The sequence below is a fragment of the Gobius niger genome (genome assembly GCF_951799975.1).
Source record: "Gobius niger genome assembly, chromosome: 18".
Classification (NCBI taxonomy): Eukaryota; Metazoa; Chordata; class Actinopteri; order Gobiiformes; family Gobiidae; genus Gobius; species Gobius niger.
Genome location: NC_136869.1, coordinates 17195949 through 17213224, shown reverse-complemented (window position 1 = coordinate 17213224; position 17276 = coordinate 17195949). Strand labels below are relative to the sequence as shown.

At 41.8% G+C, this 17276-nt stretch overlaps 3 protein-coding genes across 3 annotated transcripts; all 3 read left to right on the top strand.

Moving 5' to 3' along the window:
* The first annotated feature begins 756 nt into the window (after positions 1-756).
* Positions 757-5348, top strand: LOC306978094 (glycine--tRNA ligase-like). The gene is made up of 17 exons (XM_079576557.1): positions 757-1063; positions 1412-1513; positions 1669-1771; positions 1859-2000; positions 2240-2328; positions 2585-2661; positions 2743-2888; positions 2976-3125; positions 3213-3375; positions 3461-3625; positions 3707-3822; positions 3885-4055; positions 4138-4223; positions 4298-4407; positions 4487-4580; positions 4667-4857; positions 4937-5348. Exons 1-17 carry the CDS (start codon positions 809-811, stop codon positions 5057-5059), a joined length of 2283 nt encoding a protein of 760 aa, XP_079432683.1. The 5' UTR covers positions 757-808; the 3' UTR covers positions 5060-5348.
* Positions 5349-5888: 540 nt separating this feature from the next.
* Positions 5889-10999, top strand: LOC306977523 (glycine--tRNA ligase-like). Its single transcript, XM_079575871.1, has 17 exons — positions 5889-6042; positions 6318-6416; positions 6679-6781; positions 6850-6991; positions 7065-7153; positions 7338-7414; positions 7690-7835; positions 8234-8383; positions 8459-8621; positions 8841-9005; positions 9115-9220; positions 9431-9575; positions 9937-10022; positions 10095-10204; positions 10319-10412; positions 10486-10676; positions 10747-10999. Exons 1-17 carry the CDS (start codon positions 5998-6000, stop codon positions 10858-10860), a joined length of 2025 nt encoding a protein of 674 aa, XP_079431997.1. The 5' UTR covers positions 5889-5997; the 3' UTR covers positions 10861-10999.
* Positions 11000-11554: 555 nt separating this feature from the next.
* hhatlb (hedgehog acyltransferase like, b) lies at positions 11555-15973 on the top strand. The gene is made up of 12 exons (XM_079575872.1): positions 11555-11735; positions 12351-12484; positions 13145-13212; positions 13349-13462; positions 13913-14107; positions 14258-14467; positions 14577-14748; positions 14834-14978; positions 15060-15095; positions 15172-15373; positions 15460-15601; positions 15679-15973. The coding sequence occupies exons 2-12, from the start codon at positions 12379-12381 to the stop codon at positions 15867-15869; spliced, it is 1581 nt and encodes a 526-aa protein (XP_079431998.1). The 5' UTR covers positions 11555-11735; positions 12351-12378; the 3' UTR covers positions 15870-15973.
* The last annotated feature ends 1303 nt before the right edge of the window (positions 15974-17276 follow it).

The window sequence follows — 17276 nt, the reverse complement described above, 5'->3', positions numbered from 1 at the left end:
CCATACTGACAACACCTTTTGAAACCACTCTTGCCCAGGGTTTAATTATGAACACATTCCCGATAACGAGTCTGTGTTTCTGTATTCTCTGTTTGGCCGAGTGCACTTGACTCTAGGTGCGGTCATTTGGGGATAAGTGGGTCTCTGCTCCTTCAGACTGTAGCTGCCTGGTTGTTCAGCTGAGGATGAAAAAGCTCCTTGTAGGTCACTTGCAGTATTGTTATTAGACTACATGCCTTTAAAATTACTATAGCCTGTGTCATTACACTATTTTATTTTTCATTTAACCAGGCAGGTTTCAGTGATATTAGAAATCTGTGCAGCGTTACCTTGCCACCCAATTACTATTTTGTGTAATGACAGGGGCAGGAGGGGAGTGAGCACCACATCTGCCCATTTATTACCAATAACCATGAGTTTTAAGTTTCAGGGTGGGTGGCACATGAGGTGACCAGTCATATTCCAGGCAAGTGCCACCAAAGGCCCCCCTCCAGCTCCGCCCCAGCTTTTTTTTTCCTGACCTAAAATCCTTCTGCTGATTGATAGGTTTGCGTTGCCACCAAGTGGACACATTATAAACTGCAATTTGCCTTGCGTAAATGGATTGACACTTATAAAATCACGAATATGAATGCTCCGGTATGCGCAAATAAAATACATTACTTAATGGAGTAAATGTTTCTGCACCTGCAAATTTGTGCCCGTATATATTTACAAAATAAATCGAAAGTGCGAGCGCAAAGCGGAAGTCGCGTTCTCAAGTACACAGGGATTTCATCATTCAGTTCATCTCGCATTACCGCGGTCCATGCTGCTTCGCCGCACCGCATCAGCACTGCTGAGGACCAGACCTGAGATACTCTCCGTCTGTCCGGTGTCTCCGGTCCCGTTTGTGCGGCGGTCGGTCTACTACCCACCGAAACCCAGGCCGTTTTCAACCTCGGTCTGCTTGTGTAAGAAGAGGCAGAAGAGTCTGTGGCTGCAGCGGGCTGAAGAAGGACAAACTATGGACGGGAACATTGAGGAGATCTTAGCCCCTCTGAGGTTGGCTGTCAAAGAACAGGTAGTTACAATTCTTTGAGCTTTGTACTTAAGACGAGGCCGATTTTCCTGTAATTCGAACAAACCGGGACCAATACTAATCTTGCTAACCGGCTAACAACCGGCTTGAATATGCCAATGAATGGGCGCAGCCATTGCCTGTTAGCTGACAGCTAACTAGCTCCAGTCTGCGCCCTCTGCCACGTTTCAGGGAGCAGTGCTGCTGCGGATGGTGCTTTGCGGGGCGGGGTTAACCAAAGGCTATGTATACAATCTCAGCTGATTTATGGGCCAAAACATCTTTGCCCTAAAGCCTGAGAACGATGAATAGACTTCAACAGTTGACAATATGTTGGACCTTTGGTTTCAGGGGGACCTGGTGCGCACCCTTAAACAGGAAGGAGCTCCGGAGGTGGACATCACAAAAGCTGTGGCTGAATTAAAAGCGAGAAAGAGGGCTTTTGAGTCAAAGGTAACAAAGAATGACTTCTTTTTGATGAAGCAAATTTCAGCATGTCCTAGCTATTATTTACACATCTTCTAGCTGTGTGTGTAGAGAAAAATATAATAGCTTTGTTTTTGTTGTCTTTTTATGTCAGTGTTCTTACTATTTGGTCCTTATTGTAGGAGCTGTCTTTACAACCCAAAGATGACATTGTGGACAGAGCAAAGATGGAGGACACACTGAAGAGGCGATTTGTGTATGACCAGGCCTTTGCCATTTATGGAGGTATGGCTGAAATGTAAGGATGAGGGTCTGCAAATAGACCAGCATATCACTGTCCTGGAACTGTTATCCTTTACCTTTGCTCATCAGGTGTGAGCGGCCTGTACGACTTCGGTCCTGTGGGATGTGCGCTGAAGAACAACGTCCTTCAAGCCTGGAGACAGCACTTCATCCAGGAGGAGCAGATTCTGGAGATCGACTGCACCATGTTGACCCCAGAGCCTGTTCTCAAGTACGTGTTTATGAGTGTTGGAAAAGTCCATTTGCCTGGTGGTTCCTAGAGTCAGCCGTTTAATGCTGGACTTTAGGTTTGTTAAACAGGCACATATTGATTCTGCGATTTTATGCATGGAAGCTGCCACTATAGCAGCCTTCCATAGCCCGGTTGCAGATACATTTACTTTGACCTCAAACACTGTTGCGAAACATTGTAAATTTACACCGGGTAAACCAATTCTCTTTTTAATCCAGAACTTCAGGACACGTGGATAAGTTCGCCGACTACATGGTTAAGGATGTCAAGAATGGCGAATGCTTCAGAGCGGACCATCTTCTCAAAGGTGAATTTCCTTCATTATTTTGGCAAATGCTCACAGTCTAGATGGTAGTATCTACAGTGAAGCTTTGGATCGCGGGAAAAGCGCCACAGGGCTTGAAGGGTTAAAGCTGCTCACATAACGCACTGTCCCATCGTCAGAGCCAAACGTGTTGGTGCATGGAATAACTGCTAGTCAAGTCTACATAGAACGTCATGATCTCTCTTTGTGTAAAACATTGTCCTTTTGGCTCATGAAAATGTTACATGTCTGTTTGCAGCACATCTTCAAAAGCTTATGTCTGACAAGAAGTGTGCGGCTGAGAAGAAGGTGGAGATGGAGAATGTGGTCACTCAGGTTAGTGATTCCTCTTTTACTATAATAAAGTAATTTGGACATGATTGTATGACAAACGTTGCTGCTTTATTTTGTTTTCAGATGGATAACTACACACAGCAGGAGTTAACCGACCTGTTTGTAAAATATAATGTAAAATCTCCCACCACAGGAAATGACCTGTCTGCTCCCATCTCCTTTAACCTAATGTTTCAGACGTCCATTGGACCCGGTGGGAACATGACTGGGTAAAATAGCAATCCGACATCTCTCATTATGGGACCGTATCATTCCAAATCGACTTTGTAATAATTTTTTGTTTGTTTTGTTTGCAGCTATTTGAGGCCAGAAACTGCTCAGGGAATCTTCCTAAATTTCAAGCGTCTTTTGGAGTTCAACCAGGGAAAACTGCCTTTTGCTGCTGCTCAGATTGGAAACTCCTTCAGGAATGAAATCTCACCTCGCTCTGGCCTTATTCGTGTCAGGTATGATACGCACATAAAACACCCTCTCTCTCTCTCTCTCTCCCTATCTTCAAAATCAGAAAACAAACCTTTTTACTTTTATTGCAGAGAGTTCACAATGGCTGAGATTGAGCACTTTGTGGATCCAAATGAGAAGGTTCATCCAAAATTCCCCAATGTAGCCGACCTGGATATTATGTTGTATTCTTCAAAGGCTCAAACCAGCGGCCAATCGGCACAGATCATGAGGCTCGGGGATGCCGTGGAGCAGGTGGGCAAAGTCTCTATTGTGTAGCCTCTGAATGCCTAGTCTTGTCATCAGATTATTATTAAAAAAAATGACTTTTACTTTACAGGGAGTAATCAATAACACCGTCCTGGGATATTTTATCGGGAGGATCTACCTCTATCTAACTAAAGTTGGAGTAGCCAAAGACAAACTGCGCTTCCGGCAGCACATGGACAATGAGATGGCTCACTACGCCTGTGACTGTTGGGACGCTGAAACCAAAACCTCATATGTATGTAGAGACTCAAGTTATTTGAAACTGTTTCAAGGCCTTTGAAGTTTTCATAATGTTTTTTTTTTTTTGCTTTTGTAGGGCTGGATTGAGATTGTGGGATGTGCAGACCGGTCTTGCTATGATCTTCAGTGTCATGCACGAGCCACAAAGGTCCCTCTTGTTGCAGAAAAGCCCCTTAAAGAGCCTATATCCTTATCTTTAAATGACTAAACAGAAAGTGATGGTTTCATTTTTACCAAAGCAGTAATATGAGTAGGAAGTTTTCTTTAACTTATACACACAAAACTGTAAATGTTGTGCAGTTTGAGCCCAATAAAGGAGCTCTTGGGAAGACGTACAAGAAAGATGCCAAGCTAGTCATGGAGTTTTTGTCAATTTGTGATGAACGCTTCATAACGGAACAAGAGAAGCTGCTCAATGAAAATGGGTGAGTTTATCTTTAGCTATTTTAAAAGTGTTTGAACTGAACTAATTTTGTTGATATAAATGTTTTGTATTAACATTTTCAGCGAGATTACGATTGAGACGGAAGGCAAGGCATTCAAACTCACTAAAGACATGGTCAGTGTGAAGCGGCAACAAAAAACTCTCCATGGTATGTCTTTATTTATTAGATTAACTCGTGTAGTAGTGGAAGTTTACTTAACCAGATTTTTCTGTTTTGTCCAGTGGAGGAAGTTGTTCCAAATGTAATCGAGCCCTCGTTTGGGATCGGTAGGATCATGCACACCATCTTTGAACACACATTCCACGTCAGAGAAGGCGATGAACAAAGAACAGTAAGTAGCGTTTATGAAAGGCTAAGGTTTGTGGAGTTGACAAACAGCTAATTTTGTCTTTGCTTTCTGTTCTTTGCAGTTTTTCAGCTTCCCTGCCACTGTATCACCGTACAAATGCTCCATCCTGCCTTTGAGTGTAAATCAGGAGTTTATCCCTTTTGTAAAACAACTATGTGAGTGTCCTTTGTTTTTGCAATGAAAGTAAAGTCACAATATAATCTATTCTTCCAAATTGACGGCTTTGTTTCTGTACTTTCAGCTGAGGCAATGACCAAAAATGGGGTCTCTCACAAAGTTGACGACTCTTCAGGATCCATCGGGAGGCGCTATGCCAGAACTGATGAGATAGGCGTTTCGTTCGGCATCACCATTGACTTCGACACAGTGAACAAAACGCCTCACACGGCCACGCTGAGAGACAGGGACTCGATGAGGCAGATCCGAGCTGAGGTAAAGTGACGTTTCTTTGCTACATTTTACATTTGATCATTGATCAGTCATCATTACTGGTGTGTTCCCCCCCTTTTAGATCTCTGAGCTGCCCGACATTGTTCGGGATTTGGCCAATGGTACAATAACATGGGCAGAAGCAGAGAGCAAATACCCCCTCTTTGAAGGACAAGAGACCGGCAAGTTGACTGTGGAAGAGTAAAGCTGCTTGACAGTCATGGAAACCTCCAATCATTTTGTTTATGCACCACAGGGATGAAAAATGCAACTGTACCTTAATAAGCTGTTGTGGACTGGTGCATCAGTCTCTGCAGTCACTACAATGCCATATTCATGTCTTACAGTTGTGGACGCTTGCACACGGCGGTTTCTCTGATGAGCAACATTTCATTTGTATTATGTATGATTTGTTGTGTTTTTAAAAAAGGAAAATGTAACTTGGCTGTAGAGCTGCACAATATGAGGGAAAAATACGTTTACCAAACCACTTCATCACTGAATGTCACATTGAATTTAAACAAAAATAAGATGTAAGCAGATACATAAAAAAAAAAAAAAACTCAGTTAAGATGCAAAACAACATTTTCCAACAAATATGAATCAGTCTGATGGAAACCCAATGATAATGCTATAGATATATAATGGGTTTCTGCAATGTGACACCTAATACATTGGCAATATACTGTATTGTGCAGCCCTACTTGGCTCTATCTTCAAGAGGATTATCAATGCACCATTCCAGCTTTCATTCAGACTGGACTAAAGTATTTAACTATTTCAATAAAACAAACCAGCACTTACTGGTCAATGGCATTCATATTACTCTTTGTGTTGCATGGTCAAACTTTATATGAGTTGGTAGTTCCTTTTTCCTAGCAATGAGTAGAGATCCAGGCCTAGATGTCATAAAAGTTTATCAGTGCACAAGATTAGGCTTTGAGGAAGTGAAGTCTGTAGCCTTTCAGTTTTGTTCTGAGGCACAAAGCAAGCAGCATGATGCAATATAAAGCCTGAGTTTCAGACACAGGCAAGTAAGGCGCCACCCCTTAAGACAAAACAGAAGGAAAAGCGCAGACGGATCAGTGCAACTACAGTGCGGGAGAGACTGCAGGACAGACAACGTGTCACGATAAGATCATTATGGAAGAAGTGCTGGCTCCATTGAGGGACGCTGTGAAGCAACAGGTAAATCAGTAATGTTGTATTGTGCCTAGAGCCTGAGTAAGATCCATCTGTAGATTGGTATTTTAAGTTAAAGTAATCAATTGGAGCAAGGGCATCCAAATCATAGTGAAACAATTGAATATATGGCAATACCATTTGGCGACTATTGTTACAAAGTGTGTATGTTTTTGACACTTTTTGATACATTTCTGTGTCTAGCTGCTGTCTAATGTGGAACTAACACATAAAAACTGTTACTTTTGAGGAATTTCTAAAGGTGGGTTTTCTTTCTGCAGGGAGACCTGGTGCAGCAGCTGAAGGAGCAGGGGGCCACAGAAGAGCTGAACAAAGCTGTGGCCGAACTCAAAGCTCGCAAAAAGATTCTGGAGGCAAAGGTGTGTTGTACTCAGAGCCGTGGGAAAATATATTTTAGTTAGGGGGTGCTGAGGGACCAAATTTACCCCGAAAAAAAGCCTTTTTCTGTGCATATTTCCTATTTATTAATATTGCCTGCAGTTTTCAAACTATCCACCAGGGGTTGCTGCAGCGCCCTCAGCACCCTGTGTTCTCACTGCCTTGGTTGTACTTTCCTTTTTCCTGGTTTCAATCTAATCTTGTTGTAACTTTTTAATGTTTAGTGCTTATATTTCATTATAGGAACTATCCCTAAAGCCAAAGGATGATATTGTTGACAGGGCGAAGATGGAGGACACTTTGAAAAGGAGGTTCTTCTATGATCAGGCTTTTGCAATTTATGGAGGTATGATATGAGGCACATGATAACGGTCACAAACTCTAAAATGCTGATTGTAAGAAGTTTATTTTTAGGTGTCAGCGGGCTGTATGACTTTGGTCCTGTGGGATGCGCCCTGAAGAACAACATCCTTCAGGTGTGGAGGCAGCACTTCATCCAAGAGGAGCAGATCCTGGAGATCGACTGCACCATGTTGACCCCAGAGCCTGTGTTGAAGTATGTGCTGCAACTAAATGTATAAATGTGTCTTTAATGTGAACGTATAGCCTAATATTACTCCTTACTTTAGGACATCTGGGCATGTGGACAAGTTTGCTGACTACATGGTGAAGGACTCCAAAACTGGAGAATGCTACCGCGCGGACCACCTTCTGAAAGGCAAGTTGGACGATATACCCATGAAGATGTCACACAAATGAAAACCTGTCCTGCTCTGTGCTGCCTTAACCATTCATGGACAAACGGGCTGTTACCTGTTTGTCTTGAGGGATAGTAGGTGGAATGGTGATGGGGGTGGGGCATTTTAAAAGCTGACATGGTGCTTCTTCTATTTTTTTTGCAGCGCACCTCAAAAAGCTGATGTCAGATGAGAAATGCCCTGCAGAAAAGGCAGCAGAGATGGACGATGTCATTACTCAGGTATGTGCTTAGCAATGTCATACAAATTTCTCCCAAGATAGTTTAAAACATTTCATCATTACTGGTGTGTTTTTTAAGAAGGGCCAGTTATTGTCCCACATCACTATGCTTATTATTCTTTCAAATCAAATTATTAAGTCTTAAGCCAGACGGAAAAGTTACTGTACTGCCTTTTGCACATTTACATGCCATTCTATGTTTATAATCATAACATTTCTAAAATCCTACTTATTCTCTGGATGGCAACCTATTTATTTTGTTTTCTTGTGTTTCAGATGGACAACTACTCGCAGCAGGACTTGGCCGATCTGTTTGTGAAATACAACGTCAAGTCTCCCTCCACTGGAAATGACCTCACCCCTCCCGTCTCCTTCAATCTCATGTTTCAGACGTCCATCGGTCCTGGTGGCAACATGGTGGGGTACGGATCATCACTATATACACGCCCATTAATGCACATAGGAAACACAACAATCTGCCCGGGGCTTAGAAAATATCCACACCTCTTTATTTTATTTCTATTAAAAGTTAATGTTTGCTGCACTTTTACAGGAGGTAAAATGTAGTATTTACAACAATGTGTCATATACAGACCCAGCAGACCCAGCATTGCTCTTAATCAGAGCTGTGTGTTTTTGAAGATTAACAAAGTCATGTCAGTGTACCATTCATTGCCTCTGATAAAGAAAGGAAATAAGCCTGAGTGGAATAAAAAGTAATTTGAACATTTCCGGTGTCAGCCTTAAACGCAGTAGCACAGGAACACATAAAAGGGGGTGAACACTTTCTGAACCCACTGTGTATTGTTTCTCTTCTTAGATATCTGAGGCCTGAAACTGCTCAGGGCATGTTCCTTAACTTCAAACGCTTATTGGAGTTCAACCAAGGCAAGCTTCCTTTTGGTGCTGCGCAGATCGGAAACTCCTTCAGGAATGAAATCTCGCCTCGCTCTGGCCTCATCCGTGTCAGGTTGTACAGTCCAAAGTGCTTTTCTTAAAGGAAAACACTTATAGATTTGAGACTAACACACTTCTTTGCGCACAGGGAGTTTACTATGGCCGAGATTGAACACTTTGTGGACCCAAATGAGAAAGTTCATCCGAAATTCTCCAATGTAGCCGACCTGGAGATCACGCTGTTCTCCTCGAAAGCCCAAACCAGTGGACAGTCGGCGCAAATCATGAGGCTTGGGGATGCGGTGGAACAGGTAGCGTTGTTATTAAGGGTATGCCTAATATAGTGCATGGGTTCAGAAGGTATTAAACCCGTCCATGTATACCTATGTCATTATGTGGACGTGTTTTCTTTTTCATATTTATTTTCAAAAATTCTGAAATTTTTTACTGTGTTATTGTTGGGCAACCTGTGCATTTCTATGGTCTACTACATGGTCAAAACTTTTTTCCCCCCACATCATGTTCCATAGGGAATCATCAACAACTCAGTCTTAGGCTACTTCATTGGACGGATTTACTTGTATCTCCTCAAAGTGGGTCTTTCCAAGTCTAAAGTGCGCTTCCGACAGCACATGGAGAATGAGATGGCTCACTACGCCTGCGACTGCTGGGATGCAGAGGCTCTCAACTCCTACGTATGTGCATCAAGCTTCTTTTTTTTCCTTTTCAAATCCAGAAGTGAAAAAATATACATGTGTGAAATAAAGCTTAAGTGTTAAACATGCCTGTGTTTTTTCTCCATAGGGTTGGATTGAGATCGTGGGCTGTGCAGACCGCTCTTGTTATGACCTCACCTGCCACTCACGGGCCACGCGGGTCCCTCTAGTGGCCGAAAAGTCTATTACACCCATATCCTTTGGCTTTTGTACTACAAATGCATTTACATATTTTTTGATGTAGTCATCAAATTAAAAAAATCTGCATTCTACATTTAGCTGTAAATTAGTTTAGGATCTGACTAATTGATGAGACTATGTGAACCTTTTGCCACACAAAATGATTGATTGTTATGAATATTATATATATTTTCAACAATTGCTTCCCTTAATAACTTCACACAAAGTCGTGAATGTTACACAGTTTGAAGCCAACAAAGCCGCCATCGGGAAGGAATACAAAAAGGATGCAAAGTTGGTCCTGGATTATCTGTCCGTCTGTGACGAGTGCTACATAAGTGACCAGGAGAAGCTTCTCAGTGAAAAGGGGTCAGTGCTTATTTTACTGTTTTTGTATAGAGTTGTGCAATTTGGGGAGAACATCTAATTGCACTTTTTCTGACCGCGTTGTGATTAGGTTTGAGATGTAAAATCTGTTTCAGTTTACGGAGAACATTGTAAACTGGCCCAGGAGCATTTTACATTTAAACTCAAATCACATGGGTCTCAGGACATGTTTGAAGAGTTCAAATTACAGCTATCAGGTTTTTATAAGAAGACCCCATAGAGATATACTTTTTGTTACCTGAATAACTGGTGTGACCATTTAAATTGTAATTTGTAAAGTTGCAGTCCTAATTTTGTGATGGCTCAACTCCTTTAACTTAACTTTTTAACATTTCTTCTCCAGAGAGTTCACCATTGAAACAGAGGGCAAAACATTCACTGTGACCAAAGACATGGTCAGTGTGAAGAGGTTCCAGAAGACCATACACGGTAAGACTCTCTGCATATGTGTAAAACTATACAGTGTGTCATAGTAGTGTGAAAAGATATCTCTGTTTTTAGTGGAGGAGATTGTCCCCAACGTAATCGAGCCGTCATTTGGCATTGGGAGGATCATGTACTCGATATTTGAACACTCGTTCCACATCAGACAAGGAGACGAGCAGAGGACGGTCAGTAGCAGTTCACACATGTAGCAGTACAGTCTCATGGTTCACTTAGTCCGCTGAGATGATCTTTTTACCTATTAATGTGCATATGCAATAATAATTTTATTTTCTGATCAGTTTTTCAGCTTCCCCGCCCCTGTATCTCCGTACAAGTGCATTATTCTTCCTTTGAGTCCAAACCAGGAGTTCATGCCTTTTGTCCACCAGCTTTGTATGTACTGCACAACACTTAATATGCACCTATACGTATTTGTGTTCACTGCTCTTTATTTGTATCTTTTTAGCGGAAGAAATGACTAGAAATGGAGTTTCTCATAAAACGGACAACTCCTCAGGCTCCATTGGGAGGCGCTATGCCAGAGCAGATGAGATCGGAGTGGCCTTTGGCATCACAATAGACTTTGACACAGTGAACAAAACTCCACACACGGCCACTCTGAGAGACAGGGACTCCATGAGGCAGATCAGAGCTGAGGTCTGGTCTTCTACAATGCATTCAGTAAAATGTCTGTCATGCACTTGTCACTTACAGAATGTTTTTTCAGGTTGCTGAATTACCTGCAGTGGTCTGTGATTTGGCTAACGGCATTTTAACCTGGGAGGAAGTGGAGGAGAAGTTCCCCATTTTTGAAGGACAAGAAAGCAACAAAAAGGAATAATAAAATACCTTTTCACAATGTTTTTTTTAATCATTCCATATTTAAAGAATCAAAGGAGCCTTTGGGACGTCTTGACGGAGCAGTGTCAGGAGTGCTTTAGTGCATAACTGTAATATTGTGACTAATTATACAGTAAGACTTGTGATGAAAGATATAATATGAACTGGATTAGATGCTGTTTTATAAGTGCACTGGTAAATGTTTTATCTTTCATAAAGGTTTTTTGAAAATATGGATTTATTCTGTCATTACTGTAGTGTGCACATGCACTCTGAAGTTTCCCTTTGGGAACCATGGTGTTACTGTTGTCTTGGTAACAGCTCCCTATTGGCTGTGAATGCTCTGAACGTGAGTACCGCGTGTTGACTGGAATAATAACAATTCCTACACATATGTTAAATCATACAAAATCAGTAGTCTATATCCAGAGTTGACTTTGTAATAGCCCATAGGACAAAGCAAGATGTCAATGTGCAAGCAAGATTTTAACAATTGATTTTAAGTTTAACTTTTAGTTGTACAAAATTATTCCAAATGTCCAAAATGGTTTCAAAACAACACCTCAATGTGGCTTGGTGCAATCAAGTACAGTTTGGTATGTGAGACTCTGGTATAGAGTTTCTTGGAGCCCATTGTACTGATTTAGCAGCCCCTTGTTCCGCCCCCTTGTGTCAGTGGTCAATGTATAAATACATCTGTTCACCTTTACGCATTGGCAGCTCCCAACCCGGGGGTCAATGAGACCCTGCTGCCCTCCGCTCTGTGGATGCACAACAAAAAATACCTTAAATCACGTTTCCCAAACTTCAAGTGTAAGTTTTCCTCGCCTGGACCAGATCGAACCACTTCACGAGCTCTCAGCTTCAGCGTTCAAGGTCAGTATCTCAACAGGTGCTGCGCAGGACAAGCACAAGAGCATGCATGACCGAGTGGCATTTAGCGTGAAGCTGTTGTTCCTGAGTTTGGAGTTAGTTTAGTTGCTGTTATCCGGAAACAGGAAATTGGTTTTGCACCTGCAGGTAAAAGTTAAATGCACAGTATATTGCTCTGGATGGACTTTGTTGATGCATTTATCTCTGAAATGCCTTTATTGCCATTGTCGGTCCTGTTGCCGGCTGCTGATAAATAGATACAGTTTTGAACTGTAAAAAGCAGGAAAACAGATTGTGGTTCAAATCAATGCAAGTGAGTGAGATGCAACTTTTTCGAATATGTTTTTATTATACTTGTTGTTGACATATTATTGTAACACTATATTATTCATTTTATTTTATATTTTCCTCACAAATATTTTAAGCATTGACAGTCTGCTTGTGCATCCCAAGACAGATCTACCAAGCACCACACAAGACTTTTACTTCCTTCCTTGCTTCCATGTTACATACTATTTGCTTATTCTGAGTGGGGATTATGGTCCTCGAGGCTCTGTCACACCCAGTGCTGTCATCTCAGAGGTAAAACCTGTTCTACTCTGGCCTGACTGTGTTTAGGGGCTGTTGGAGCTCTCCTCTGGACACAATGGGGATCAAAGCAGCGCTGCCCAAATATGAGATCTATTTCTACAACACTGTTCTGTGCCTGGCCCTGCTCTGGGCCACCAGCTGGATCTTTGAGGTGTCTAACAGTGAGTAGGAAGAACAAACACACATAGGACTTAAAAATAAAAAAAGATAATGCAGTTGGAAAGTTGCCCATGGATAATGTAAATATTTGTGTTGATGCAGCTCAATATTTGCAATATTTTTTATTTATTTATGATAAGTTGAAGTCCATGTCTGTGTGCAATATCTTTACTAATATGTATCTCACATAATTGATCCCTTCAAATTATATGGAGAGCATTGTATCTGCCTTCCACATCACCCACTTAAATTATGAAAGGATTTATCGTCAAATTCAAAAGCATCTCCGTTCTAAGAAGAATATAAAACGAATAAGATTAAAGGTCACTCTGTGTGTGGCCACTGACCCCACTGCCCTACTAACAAACAGTGCTGATTGGATTTACTTTTACAGCAACTAAATATAAATCACAATCTATGCTGTTTATGTCACAATGCCCTCGTCATGCTTTACTTTATGCATGCATTCACAATGTGCTGTATACAGGACAGGGGCATGGAGATTGTGGAGGGAGCTATGTCGACCATTCAGGGCAGATCGAGTGTCCGCTTAACAGCCACACAGACAAAATATAGCTCTGTGACCCCTCTTGTGTCTGAACGTATGACAATGTGGATAAGATCAATGGATAAAAGTGGTGTTAAATGTCCCTATTTTACAGCAAATGTCAATAGGAAGACATTCAAAAGCAACATTAAGCCTGGATGGCACTACGTTGAGAGGAAAATGGTAAGACTTGTGTTTCGTTGATGCTTGATTTTGATACACGCTGATTGGAGCACATTAGACCTGCTTGCATTGATGCAGCTACTTATTTTTCAGTAATCCCTGTGTCATATTGTTAGATTTCATCTCTCATTTGCAGGACACCGCGGACTTCGAGTGGGTGATGTGGTTTTCTACATTCAGAGCTCACATCCTCTTCGCTCTGTCGGGACATATTCTGTTTGCCAAGCTCTGCGCCATGCTTGCTCCACAGGTGTGATGATGCACAATGAGAGGCCTTTATAACTGGCCATCCACTTGCTTGACACGGAAAAGCCTAACAACATAGTGTACAAGCTTTTTATAGCATTAGCCCAACATAAATGATGAATGACACCAGATGGTTTGAGTATACCCTCACTGAACAATAGGTGTCACTGTGTAAAGTTTCTATGGCTATCCAATTTAATCGCCTGCATAGTAAACAAATATTATGAATATTATCTTTTGAATCATGTCCAGTTACCCTTATGCTACACAAAGGTCACATTCACCTTCATTTAGCCACTTAAAAAACAGGAAATAGACAATTACAATAGTACATGTTCATAGGGGAGTAGGAAGAAGCATAAAGGTAACCCAGCAAAACAGGAAATATCAACAAATGTGCTCATCCACTTAGACCATGAGTAAATCTCTGACATACTGACTGCTCTCTCCACAGTACAGGTCCCTGGTGTTCCTCGTGTATGGAGTCCTGGCGGTTTGGACCAGTATGGGATGGACCTATGTCACCCTGATGCTGTCTCACTGTATCCTGCTCTACAGCATCTCTTTAGTGAAAATCCGCTGGCTCTGTTTCCTCACAGGCCTCTGCACTCTGGCCTCGTTCAAGTGTGAACCCTGTGTGTCCTGGCAGGTACATGACCTCTTTTTATTGCCCCCTTTATTTTATTATGTGTTGTGTTTATACTTATTCTTTTCATCCCTTAAACATAATGACATAGGAATAAATACAAGGTTAAAAATACTCCCTGAAATGTATCTGTCTTCACTCATGTCGTCTTAGGCAGGATTTGTGGAAGGCGACTTTGAACTGCGGCACATTCTGTTCTATGGAGGCTGTGGCTTCACCATTATGCGCTGTATGAGCTTTGCACTGGAGAACTGCGAGAAAAAAGATGGAAACTACAACATCCTGGAGCTGCTCAAGTACAACTTCTACCTCCCATTCTTCTACTTTGGACCCATCATGACCTTCGATCAGTTCTATGCACAGGTTGTTTTAGTGCATTTTCTCATCTAGTTGTATGGTTGTTACTAAGTTTGATCTTTGCTTTCAACTTAGTAACTCTGGGTGGCCTTTGTGTGTGTGCTGCCCTCTGCAGGTTAACAGGAGTAACTTCAGCAGAAAGGAGCGAGAGATGTGGAACATCAGTCTACATGGACTCACGAATCTTGGCATCATTATTGTTGTGGACGTCCTGTTTCACTTCATGTACATCCTGACCATCCCCACAGATCTGAAGCTGCTCAAGCACCTCTCAGACTGGGCCCTAGGTTTGGATAAGTAGCTACATCTGATTATTAAAACCTTGTGCCAGTGCAGCTTTGCTAATGTCATTGTGTGACTACTTTGTTTTAGTGGGGCTGGCCTACATGAACCTGGTCTATGACTGGGTTAAAGCAGCTGTCATGTTTGGAGCCATCAGTACAGTGGCAAGACTGGATTATCTGGACCCACCCAAGCCCCCAAAATGCATCACTTTGCTCTATGTGTTCTCTGAAACGTGAGTGGAAACATTATGCATTTTCACCAAATATGCACTTTAAGTAGCTAATGAAAATTAAATGTTTAACTTTCACTGTAGCCACTTTGACAGAGGGATCAATGATTGGCTTTGCAAGTAAGCTGCATGCACAGGCATCTTTTTTGTTTGTCTTGTTCTTTTATCTAAGAGTGTCTTCTGTACTGTGTTAAAGGTATGTGTATAATCCACTGGGAGGGAGCCATTGCAATGTTGTGGAGGAGCTTATAGCCACTCTGTGCACATATGGAGTGACCATCCTCTGGCTTGGACCCTGCAAGGTCGTCCTTCTCTGGGCTTTGTTCAACTGTTTTGGCCTTAACTTTGAGTTGTGGACTGCCAAGTTTTTCTCTGTGGAGCCTTTTACATCCTTTGAGGTTAGTAGGTGAAGGTTCTGCTTGTAGTACTTCAAGATGAAAGACATTGTTGCCACTGAATTCTTAATTTTCTTTTTTACTGCTAGACAGCATTGTCAGAAGCTGGATCTAGAAGATTAAGAGCCGTCTTTAATGCATTCAATTATTGGTGTGTTGTGCTATTCAACATCCTGGCCTTGAACAGTCTGGACTTTGCTAAGATGGTGGCTAAAAGGCTGCTTCTCAAAGGTAAACCAATCTGCACTTTTAAAAACTTTCTATACTCTGTGGATGCGTGTGTTTTAAGACGAATTTCGTGTGCCCAGGTTTCCCTATAACCACAGTCATGGTGTTGTTCGTCACCTATTGCCTGGTCCAGGTGATAAAGGAAAGAGAGCGGAGACAAGCACTGATTGATGATCCTGACCCTCTTCCTCCTGCCCCAGCTCCGGACAGCTCTGCCCCCACAGACCCAGCCCAGCCTGTCCCTGAGCCGGGCAAGGAGAAGGCAGAATGAGTGTGCAACGTTTACCAACACAAGCTGTATTACAGACTATATAAACTTGAATGCCTGGGGATTTTGAGCAGATTTTAAATAGCAACAGTAGTCCCTGCACTGTACAGCGTTTCATTGTAGTCATTACTGTGTATACAAAATAAATGGATTAATGGTTACTTGAAGCTAATCTAGTCAGTGCTTTATTTGGTTTTAGTGTGACGACTTGTTGAGATGGCTTGACTTCAGGTCAGAACTGAAGGGCAACAGGTATTCCAGGGCAGGATGTCACTGAAAACAACGACTATCACATGTGTGTTCTTCTCTGTGATTCTACTCAGACTGTGATGCACCACAGTGAATGAACTGTGTTTGAAAGCACAACATGATCAGACCGTTTACCACTGAGTGATGCATTTACTCTCATACCTCATTTTTAAAATTATGACTGGCTCAAACTTGAGTCACACTCCAGTGAAATTCACCCAATAAATAGAAAAACAATACACACATTCATTTGAAGAAACTAGATGCAAGTTGGTCATTTTATGCTCACTACTGCCACCTCAGGTCGTATGTGTAACTGCAGCTTCTGTATTAAGCTCATGCATGACGGCACTTCGGACCCAAAGTAACAACTTTTTGAGTGACAGCGCATGATTTTAGAGGCAGTTGTGGTGAATACGTCTGGGCTCATTCTACACATTAGGACATGGCTGGTGCAATTAGGGGGAGGAAAATACTTCGTTTTAACATTTTTAAACTCTGCATAGTCCCTTTAACTATGTTTTGTTGATACAAATTATCTAAAATAAAACATACATCTCCTGTGAGCAGGCTCACCTCCAGATAAAATCTGACTTGTAACTCAACGCATCTTCCTCTAGTGGAATCAGTGGAAGTGCTTATTGATCATTATAAGCACTTCCACTGATATGTTTTTTATGTAACACAGTTTTACAGCAGTTTAGTTGCTCTTGTGAAATAGCTACACATTACTGGGAATGTTTCATTGTAGATGTAGGATCTGCTTACTTGTTTGTAATTTTCATAAACTCTGATCAGAACCCAAATGAATTCTGCTGTTATTGTTCAATCAATGTTTTGATTTAACGTGGCTTACTTTTTAACTTTGAAAGCATCTTGTTGCGGCTCAGCAATCTCCACTGAAGGGAATAAGGACTTTCGAGAAGAAATATTAAGGTAATACCTAATGTTAAAATAGTTCTGATGCACAGTAGTAAGTTAATGTGACAGAGACCTTTTGGTTGTCATGAGTTTGAAACAGCCCTTGCTGCTCCATGAGTAAGACCGGACATACCCCCGTGATGATCCATTGTATCAGCCGCCTGTGTGGGGATGTTCCTGGTTTGAGGGGATGAGCTCAGATGTTGCATACAGTACTGGGTTTCATGTTCCGGGATAAAG

Bases quoted from the DNA above. Each gene is read 5' to 3' on its own strand.
- LOC306978094 (XM_079576557.1), top strand. From the start codon at position 809: ATGCTGCTTCGCCGCACCGCATCAGCACTGCTGAGGACCAGACCTGAG. The intron at 2,001-2,239 runs GTACGTGTTTAT...TTTTTAATCCAG, and splicing joins ACCCCAGAGCCTGTTCTCAA to AACTTCAGGACACGTGGATA. The intron at 3,376-3,460 runs GTGGGCAAAGTC...TTTACTTTACAG, and splicing joins TCGGGGATGCCGTGGAGCAG to GGAGTAATCAATAACACCGT.
- LOC306977523 (XM_079575871.1), top strand. From the start codon at position 5,998: ATGGAAGAAGTGCTGGCTCCATTGAGGGACGCTGTGAAGCAACAG. The intron at 7,836-8,233 runs GTACGGATCATC...TTCTCTTCTTAG, and splicing joins CCTGGTGGCAACATGGTGGG to ATATCTGAGGCCTGAAACTG. The intron at 8,384-8,458 runs GTTGTACAGTCC...CTTTGCGCACAG, and splicing joins TCTGGCCTCATCCGTGTCAG to GGAGTTTACTATGGCCGAGA.
- hhatlb (XM_079575872.1), top strand. From the start codon at position 12,379: ATGGGGATCAAAGCAGCGCTGCCCAAATATGAGATCTATTTCTACAAC. The intron at 15,096-15,171 runs GTAAGCTGCATG...ACTGTGTTAAAG, and splicing joins ATCAATGATTGGCTTTGCAA to GTATGTGTATAATCCACTGG. The intron at 15,374-15,459 runs GTTAGTAGGTGA...TTTTACTGCTAG, and splicing joins AGCCTTTTACATCCTTTGAG to ACAGCATTGTCAGAAGCTGG.